General features: G+C 42.2%; 1 protein-coding gene across 1 annotated transcript in view; it reads left to right on the top strand.

Moving 5' to 3' along the window:
* Positions 1 to 501: 501 nt before the first annotated feature.
* The window catches only part of HIBADH (3-hydroxyisobutyrate dehydrogenase), a 1,418,622-nt gene continuing 1,409,129 nt past the window's right edge, over positions 502 to 9,994 (top strand). The window contains exon 1 of the mRNA XM_069648238.1: positions 502 to 645. Coding sequence (XP_069504339.1) covers positions 576 to 645 — 70 coding nt within the window. The 5' untranslated portion in view covers positions 502 to 575. The remainder of the gene's footprint in view (positions 646 to 9,994) is intronic.

Raw genomic sequence — 9,994 nt, 5'->3', positions numbered from 1 at the left:
CATTGAAAAGAAATGATGAGGTTTTTAATGATATGTGTCTCCAACTGTTGTCTGTTGATAGACTTATAAAATCAGGTATACATATGTAAATATTTTAGTAGATATATGATTTTATATAGTAAATTGTAAAAGTTGTAAAACTTTAATTTGAACAAAACACAACAATAAATAAATAAATATAAATACACCTCTCGAGCCCGGGGCACAGTCAGTCCCGACAAAACCGGGACGACCACAAACGGATTAATTTCCAAATTAGTAATCTACTAGTTCGTCCGCTACTTGCTGCATCTTTTTCAATCTGGAGGTTGAATTCCACTGTGCACGTGCATCAGCACTTGAACACGGACTCAATCCCGCGGCCGTCTTCATTTTTCGCTAGTTAAAGACCTCTGTTCAGGTAGTTCACAGAGTTAAGACGATGTAACGTGTTACGAGACCATGGATACTCTAAAACGTACCTTACGTTGAACGTAGCATGTAGGACATGTGATGATGACGCATGATAGGTCCGTTCCTCTAATCAGAAGAAGTCACTCACAATTTGGCACATTGGAGGTCAGAGGATAGAAATCATGGCTGCGCTCATAAGAAGGTCCTGTAGTATCGTGTACAATTATAGCAAGCTTGCTACCTTATCTATGGGTAAGACGCCTGCTGTTCCCTTCCACTGACAGTTATCATTCAAGTGTTTCGGTATAAATAGCAGCCTCTAGTGCACATGTATGGCTACTGAAGTACAGGCTTCTTGCTGTTAGCTTTCCCCCAATCATTGGTTACTGTTGCAAGTGTTTTCTTGTCTGCGTTGGCCGGGATGATGGCACTTTATGTGAGCACTTTGCTCTGAAACTTTAGCTATTTTGCTTTGTTTGCAGGCTAAACTTGACTGTGTAAATTGGATAGTGTCCATTAGGTTGGCGCAGCTCTACCAAAATGAAACTTGGGTCGAAAAAGTTTGAAGCCCTTGTTTGATCTGGGGATGAACAGTATATGGCTGTATGTAACCCACAAGCGTGCATGCCAAAAGTCAACTAAATCACAATAAAATAAAATAAACATTTCTTCCCAATGGATGTATTATTTATATCAAAACGAAACGGCTTTTCAAAACGGCATGATCCGTTAAAACACTCGTAATCACAGACGACCCTTCCCCTTACAAAACATCAATCCTGTTTTTAAAATACCAGACAATACCATAAACGCCCATGTTAAATGTAAAATACAATGCACAATTCAATCCGATTTTGTTAACTGCGATTAAAAAGGTAAACTCGTAATTAAATGTATCATTTACTTATATACAACTTTCCCAAACTTTTAAATGTTTAATTATTATTTAATATTTGCCTACCTCCCACTAAACGCACCCACAATGCCTCAGTATTATACTATTGAGTTTGAATATATACAAACTGCTTAAACATGTGTAATCTAAAACAGTGCTCGAAATTAGGATTGGATAAATAGGAGCTACAAGCAGCTTTTGGGTATCCAGTAACTGTTCACCAGGAGCTACCCCTGGGAACACGAGCTATTACATTGTGGTGCACAAATACAACTTCCACACAAAATGCAGCCTTTTAATTGTATTCATTGTTTATGACCCCTTATGCTTTAAATGTTATATAGGTGCCTCCTAATGTTTATTTATACATTGTCCCAAAAGCACAGAGTTAAATTCACATAGTTGTGCTTGTTTGGCATCAGTTGGTCTGGGGAGCCAAAAGTAGCTCCTGGTAGCTGTTGATTTTAAGCTAATCAGGCTCTTCTAGGCTATTAGCAGGAGCTAATTAGCTCCCAGCTCCCCTCAATTTCGAACCCTTTAAAATGCCATACAATAATAGTACCTTGCACAGTTGACAACACTGCCAATCTCTGATTACTCTATGCTGAGCTCCCATAATCTCTTGAGTATGTAACACATTAAAGTGAAAATACATACATAATTTTTCCAAATGTCTACTCTGGAACTTCCTTCTATAAGACTGACATTTCTAATATTCTGGTTAAAATGTACCATATTGTGACATTCTTTCTTAACATGATAGCTTGCACTGTTAAAATAATCCCACTAGAACACTTTTTCTGCAGGTCCACAGCATTCCAACTACCCCCTTTGTTTAAGATGCTGTTAAAATCAGAATTCAATGAAAATCTCTCATTCCAATCTGAATTTTGTACCCACTTATATTTTATTGCTAAGCAATATCTCCCTTAAGTAAGTAAACACAGATCATTTGACAGGGCATTATCTTAAATTGAAGATACATCTTCTAAACATAGTAATAGCACACACCGATGTCCATCAAAGCTCTGTTCTTATGGCCTGAATTGATAAGCTATGAGGAAGATTGTTTGTTTGTTTGTTTGTTTATTTGGTATAGCGCAGAAACCAAACCCGAAGGGGTAGCTGGGCGCAAACAGTACAAGGTTGCTTAAGAACTTAGTTACAGGAGAAATACACGTTATACATTCGCAGTTAAATCATGAAAGTGCAGTTTATACAGTTCACCTTAGATCAACGGTAGGTATAGTGAGAAAGCAACGGGAAAAGAAGAAAAAAAGAAAAAGGGGAAAAGTGCGGAGCTAGGGTTAAGTCTAGTTGATCGGATGTCATTCAGCTGGTTGCAGATATCTAGTGTCTATGTGGGAGGGGGAGGTCCAGCTAAGTGTCATTGGCACGGATCCAGGTAAGGACTTTTCGCCTGAAACTCGAGTAAGGTTGGTCCATTCTGAGATCCAAGGGGAGTTTGTTCCAAGTTTGCGCAGCTATGATTGGGAAACTAGTGCCGCCGGCTGTACTCTTTTTGAATCTAGGCATCACTAAGGTGAAGGCGTTGGTCAGTCTAGTGGGACGGTTAGAGGTTCTCTTGTGGATTCTGTTGGCCAGATAAGGGGGGGCGATGTTGTTAAGACATTTGGATGTGAGTGAGAGTATTTTAAGGGTGATCCTGTCTTTGATTTTTAGCCAATGGATATTTTTCCTAAAGGTGGAGATGTGGGCTCTGTTAGGAATGTTTAAGGCTACTCTGATAGCGTTATTTTGGAGAGTTTGTAGTTTGTTAAGGATATACTTGTTAGAGCCTGCATAAAGGGCATTGCAGTAATCCAGCTTGGATATGATGAGAGCATTAGCTAATGTGATGCAGCTAGTCTCAGTTAGGAAAGGTCTACATGCTCGGATTAATTTGCAAGTATATGCCGTGGAGGATGCTAGTGAGTTCGTTTGCTTTTTGAAGGTGAGCGCTGAATCAAGATAGACCCCGAGGGTTTTGACTGCAGGCATCACTTTGATGACGTTATTGTCAATGTTGAATGCGGCATAGTTGGGGTCAAGTTTTTTGATAGCCAATGCTGAGCCAATGATCAGTAGCTCCGTCTTGTCGTCGTTCAGGCAGAGGCCATGGGATGCCATCCAAGTCTGAATGAGGAGATATATCTTATTTACTAAGTCCGTGTCTTCCAAGAAGTTACCCGAAAGGGGGATTAGAAATTGAGTGTCGTCTGCGTAGTTAGTGTAGATAACACCCAGTCTGTCCAACTTATCAAACAGGGGCTTAGTAAAGATGTTATACATCGTCGGAGAAACACATGATCCTTGGGGAACACCGCAAGAAACTTGTATGGGATCAGCGGCTGCTGAAGGTGAGAAGACTCTCATTGTCCGGTTTGCAAGGAAGGATTGTACCCAAGCTATGGCATCACTTGAGAAATGAGCGGCTGAGCTGAGGTGATTGCATAAGACTGCATGATCTACCAGGTCGAAGGCCGCAGATAGGTCAAGGAGGAGTAGCATCGCTGTTTTACCATTGTCCTTCAACTCGTCAATTTGGGTCTTGAGGTCAATCAAGGCTGTTTCAGTGCCGTGAAGGGGACGGAAGCCAGATTGCCGTGAACCTAGTAAATTGTTAGTTTCTAGGTAGTCCTGGATTTGCAGGTATGCTACTCTGTCTATGATTTTAAGTAGGAAAGGGACAGTAGTGATGGGTCTGTAGTTAGTTGGTATAGCAGGGTCAAGTGTTTGTTTTTTTAGTAAGGGAAGCACCCAGGATTGTTTGAGGTTGTTCGGTACTAGATTAGACTTAAAGGATGCATTAATGATTTTTGAAATGAAAGGTGCTAGGTCACGAGCTGCATCTTTTATAATTTGGGCCGGACAGTTGTCACCTTTACAGTTGGAGGGTTTTAGAGATAGTATAATTTTTTCTGTCTCTAATACGGATATCTTTCTGAAGCTAAATAGGTGAGGGGTGTTAGATTGGTTAGGGGGGAGCTGAGGTTGCAATGTGGGTTCTGTTGGCAGGAGCAAGGAAGCTTTTTTATTAGCAATTTTAGATTGGAGCGAGCTAATTTTACCCGCCAGGGCATTTTGTATATTAGTGCACCAGGACTTGTTTTTGGGAATGTTGTCAGGTGGGGTTGTGGGTGATTCCATTTCACGGAGGATGGAAAATAGCTCCTTAGTGTCTGATTTGGCTTTAGAGATTCTGTCGTTGAAGGTATTTCTTTTAGTGTTTATAATTTCCTTTTTATACTGTTTGGCAAGGGTGGCTAATTTAGATTTGTTCTCCTCGGTGGGTGAGTGTTGCCAGATAGACTGCAACTTTCTTTTTTGGATTCTAAGGTCTTTCAGGTGTGGCGTGAACCAGTTGTTAAGGGGACAGAGTTGTTTGCTTTTGCGCAGCTTGGTGGGGGCAATCAAGTCAAGTGCCTTGATCATAGAGCTGTTGTAAGCTTCAACAAGCGACGTAGGGTCTGTAATGTTGTCTAAATTATTGAGAGTAGGGAGAAGGTGGGGTAGGAGTTGTTCTGATGTGATGTCTTTTTTACTTCTGGTGGGAAGTGGCGGGGCCATGAGTATAGGTTTGGGCCGGATAAGGTCTAGTGAGGCATTGAATACAATTAAGTGGTGGTCAGTCCAGGATTGTGGTATTATGTTGGTAATGCTGATGTTACAGTTCCGATCAGCAACCCAGTCTAGGGTTCTACCTTTGGCATGAGTAGGAGAGGAGACTTTTTGAGATAGGGCGTAGTCATTCAGGAGTGATGCGACAGATAGGGCATGTTTGTCGTTGCTGTCATTAAAGCCCAGGTTAAAGTCTCCCAGTAATAGTATTTGAGCGTGGTCTTTAGTATTGTTGGTTATAATGCTGGTTATGTCGTCTTCAAAGGTACCCAGTGGTCCAGGTGGTCTGTAGATAGCATGCAGGGTGAGAGTCTGGTTGCAAGAGAGGTGCAGTTTGGCAGTAAGGAGTTCGCAAGATGAGAATATCTGGGTAGTAACTAGTTTGATAGGTAAGGTAGCTTTGTGAATGATGGCTAGGCCGCCACCTTTAGTGTTAGGTCTATCGACTCTTAGTAGTTGGTAGCCGTCAGGTATAGCTAGCATGATGGCAGGGCCAGCTGCATCATGGAGCCATGTTTCGGTTATGACTAATAGGTCTAAGTTTTCGTTGGTTAAGGTGTCCGAGATCTCGGTAGCATGGGCGACCATGGACCTTGCATTAATGAGAGATCCAGTTATTGATAGGGTACTGTTTGGTTGAATCGAGGAGGGTTGTTTGTTTTTGGAGGGGGTATCTCTTTGTATCTGTGGCTGGTTAGTGGTTATAGGAGCAGGGCGAGGGGTGGTAGGTTTGGGGTATTGCGAACGTTTGTTTGCTAGGTCGATATAGCCTCTGTGATTATGGTAGGAAGATGGTTCATGAAGACAGGACAGTCTTGCCCTTAGTCTCATGTTTCTGTCCTTAGCAGGGTGTGAGTCCGCAGTTGCAAATGCCATGGTGGTAAGGAGGCTCAGTGCAATGTGTAGAGATTGGCAATAGGTAGTTTTCATTCTAGTAGTGGGCAGGGAAGAGAGGGCGAGTTCAGGTTCAAGCTATGGGCGTGGACTAGGTTATAGGCAAAGGCGTGTAGTTAGTGGTTCGGTGCCAAAGAGGTCTGAGCAGTCTGTAGATTGGCAGTTAGGTGATCTAGGCGAGAACCAGGCTAGGTTCTATATGGGCAAAGCGGTGGCTCACTAGGCAAGTGTGGAAGACTAGCTGGGTAGTGTGTCACCTAAGTATGTCAGGGCAACTAGAAGCACATTGAGGTGTATAAAGTGGCTAGGGCAGTGTTAGACCTAATGACAACCATGGGGCAGGGGCACAGGTCAGGGCGCAAATCTGGTGAAGTACTATCTGCAGCAGCACAGAATAAGGCACAGGTCAAATGTGGTCTATTGGCGACCGTAAGGCACAACACAAATAGGCATAGGTCAATTGTGGTCTATTGGCGACCATAAGGCACAACACAAATAGGCATAGGTCAATTGTGGTCTATTGGCGACCATAAGGCACAACACAAATAGGCATAGGTCAATTGTGGTCTATTGGCGACCATAAGGCACAACACAAATAGGCATAGGTCAATTGTGGTCTATTGGCGACCATAAGGCACAACACAAATAGGCATAGGTCAATTGTGGTCTATTGGCGACCATAAGGCACAACACAAAATAAGGCACAAATCGTGTAAAGTCTGATGATAGGTTAGCCTTGTGCAATAGATCTGCAGGGTCAAGGGAAAAGGTTAGGCAGCCCAGCTATCGAGGTACAGCAGGGGTTGCATAGAGGCCTTTGTTAAAGAGTGCCGAATAAGTCTATGGCGTGCAGTTATCAGAGATACAACTAGAGGTGCCGGAAAGGGGCCCGCGGGCTTACCGTGGTTGTGTGGGTCTGTCCTTGCAGAGGGCAGGGTTCCTTGCAAGATATCCTCGGGAGGGTAGGACAAGGGGGTAGGCAGCGCCTCCGATGCGCCGAACAGGGCCTTTGTATGGCCTTCGGATGCGCCGGCGTCTCCGCCTGCCGGCGGATGTGCGGATTCAAATAATGCCGCGGTTAGCGAGGCTCAGCCTCGTTATGGCGCCGTAATGCGCCCGGCATGCCTAGGTCAGGCACAGTGAAGGGACAAGGTCAGGCGAGCCCTGCACCTTGTGCCTTCGTGGATCGTAGGCGGCAGTGGTGTATACGATGTAGCTTCTGCGGGGGGGGAGGGCTCCTGCCCTCTACCCTTGCCGTGGGGCTGCTGGAATGGGGTCCAAGGGCGCGGTATCTCCATCTGTAACCCTCCAGACGATCTAAATTTGCCTGCTCAATATGGGTATGCATGTGCTTCTATGCTTTAGGGAATGATGGGAACTAATTTTTGTTCATATACTTTGAATTATGCAAGATGTCATTGATATAAAAGCCTAGATATGTAAAATGGTGTTTTTCCTCTAATGCATATAATCAGAAAATTATTGTGTGCATGCATTTAAAGTGCCTTTAAGTTTCTTTGTAGACCTATTGATGTAGGATCAAAGATCAGCAGGTCATGGGTGTACACTAGCCATTTGATATTTAATGATCCCAACCACAGCGGATAGTTATTTACCTCCTTAAGGTTGTTGTTTTCAGTATTGGCCATGTACAGCTTGAAAAGGCACAGGTCAAGCATGCATTCCTGTTTGAATCCTTTGTTGGTACTATTCTCTTGGGAATGTCTTCCCACATTCTCTAATCTAATGCTACCTAAAGTATTAGTATGTCGTCATTATTAACAATTCTTGAGGGATCCCGAATTGTCTCAACTTTAACCGTAAGCCAGTCCCATCCATCATATCTAAAGCATTGGTCCATATAAACTGCTATCTCCAATTTAGAAGGAGCCCATGCCTTAAAAATGTTCACCACAAAACCATTTGTTACATCGCCCATGCCCTTACATTAAATCATGTAATTTTTCCAACTGTAAGGCCTCAAAGATCTTACCAGTCCTGAAAGGTTATGAGCTTGAATTAGTTTGGGTTATCACACACCCTTTTTTGTACATTGGTATTATGTAGGACTTGCTCCATGTGCTGGACAAAATATTTATTGTAACAATTTTCCTAAATAAAATATGTAAGATATCTGTACTGTAACGAGAGAAGCTTTCAAAAGATCAATGGCCTAGCCATCAGGCCCTGGGGGTCCTTGAATTTTTCAATTTTTGGATGCTAGAAGTATATTTTCTTTAGATAACTTTACCTCCCATTTCTGTATGTTAGTCATCAGTAAATTGACTGTTGGTTTAGTAGCTTGTCAAAAATTTATCTTTATATATGAAATCCCTATCTCTTTCCTAATAGGGTTTAATCGGCATATGACCTGTTGACTGGGATCCTCTTCTTATAGTGGCCAGCATCCCCTGAAATTATTCTTTTCCAATACTCCCAATAACTGCCATTTTAGGTCGTTTTTTATTGGGTCCTAATCCAATTCTTATGTCAGTGTTTCATAGTCTCTCCACAAAATAACAGACTATAACAGTTTATTGCACTGTCTTTGAACCAGATTTTTTAATGCTCCATTTTAGCATCACGTTGCTTGATGGTTTGCTTCCAATATGCAAGAGTCCTCTTTGAAGTTATATAAAGGGTCTTTCTGCTGTCTTGTATTTACTAGAATGTCTGTCTAATTGTGCACAGTTTTTTGTGCTTCTTCCCATTTGGACACAAGTGAAATGTTATTTTTTGACCACGGACTATGATTTTCGCCACAGTTAACAACAACCTTTTCCTTATTTTTAGTTGTCTAAAAACAGTTTTTGTGTAAATTGAAACCTATACTTAAAAATGTATGATTCTGATTTCTGATGTGAATTTGTAACTTGCCACATGCACACTGGCGTGAAAAGCACAAATAACTAAAATTAGAGCTTTTAAATCTAAGCATTTAACAGAAAAGCCATGTCTTAAGAGCTTTGTGGAATTGTTAACAAAGTTCTCAAGCTTACGAATGGCCAAAGGACGTGAGTTCCTTAATCAAGGTGCAGAAACCACAAATCTGAGTTTTCCTTTGTATTTAAAATTGGTATGGGAACAACCAACTAATATTGATCTGCTGATCTTAGAGCAGGATGCTTTTATGTTGCTGGATTTTATTTGCAAATAGGGGTAAGTTAATGCAAACACTTAAAAAACAAGGCAGAGCACCTTAAAGGTAATGTGGACATTGACAGGCAGCCAGTGGAGAGACTCGCACAAAGGTGTGGCCGAATAGGCGTACTGCATGGTTCTGAACTTTGTGGAATTCTTCTAGTTGGTAGCCGGGAATGGCCAGGTACAAAGCCTATTTTGGAATGGATAAGAGATCCAACAATCGTGGGTAAAATAGTACTATCTATGCAAGGAACTTTCCTTCAATCTAGACAAAGCTTATAAACTGATACCTTGAGGATTTGATTGATTTGGGTATTCATATCGAGATCTTGTTGCCAAAAAAAGTCAGTATTTTTACCTTGGGAGAATAACTTGTGGGTAAATTCAATAAAGAAGGACAAACATTTGTGAGAGGTGTGAAATTTACTTTTTGAGGGAAAAGCGGATGGCTTCTGTTCTGCTAGGAATCAGTTGAAGTGTGCTGTTTAGCATACAAAATTTGACTTTGTCTAGGAAAAGTCTAGCGAAGCCCCTCCAGGCTCAACCCAGAAGAAATACACCCCACTAGGGGAAAAAAAATGCCCAACACACCTCTTGCAAGGAAAACAAGGTTTTATTTCCACAAAAATAGAATGGCGCCAGGAGAGGACTCTGCTGCCATGGAACGTTCTGCCGAAATCCGTTTGAACAACACTTTATGAAGGCTTACAGTGTCATCAGTGACATAAGTTACATAATAATAGGTTACCTGCTCCATAGGGGATGCCAGGGTATTGGTCCCAGCCCCGTCTGTCCATCTTCTTCCACTCTGGCTCTTCCTTGTGTGTCATCGGGCATTCAACTAATTAGCAATTATGTGAAGAAAAACAATACTGGCTCTATCTGTGACCTGATGTGCACCTGGTACTGCAGACATGGGATAAGTGGATACTTCGAGGCCATTGCTTCTAACAAACTACAGCTCGATTCCAGACACGTTGGTGCCCAACCAAAGTTCCCCACCCTCGTTTTAGCCTATGTTGTTTTGTCTCTCCAGGCACCTCACAG

This window comes from Ambystoma mexicanum, chromosome 2q, assembly GCF_040938575.1.
Source record: "Ambystoma mexicanum isolate Mex_15411 chromosome 2q, UKY_AmexF1_1, whole genome shotgun sequence".
Classification (NCBI taxonomy): Eukaryota; Metazoa; Chordata; class Amphibia; order Caudata; family Ambystomatidae; genus Ambystoma; species Ambystoma mexicanum.
The sequence above is the reverse complement of the archived record's forward strand: the minus strand, read 5'-3'. Positions and strand labels throughout refer to the sequence as shown.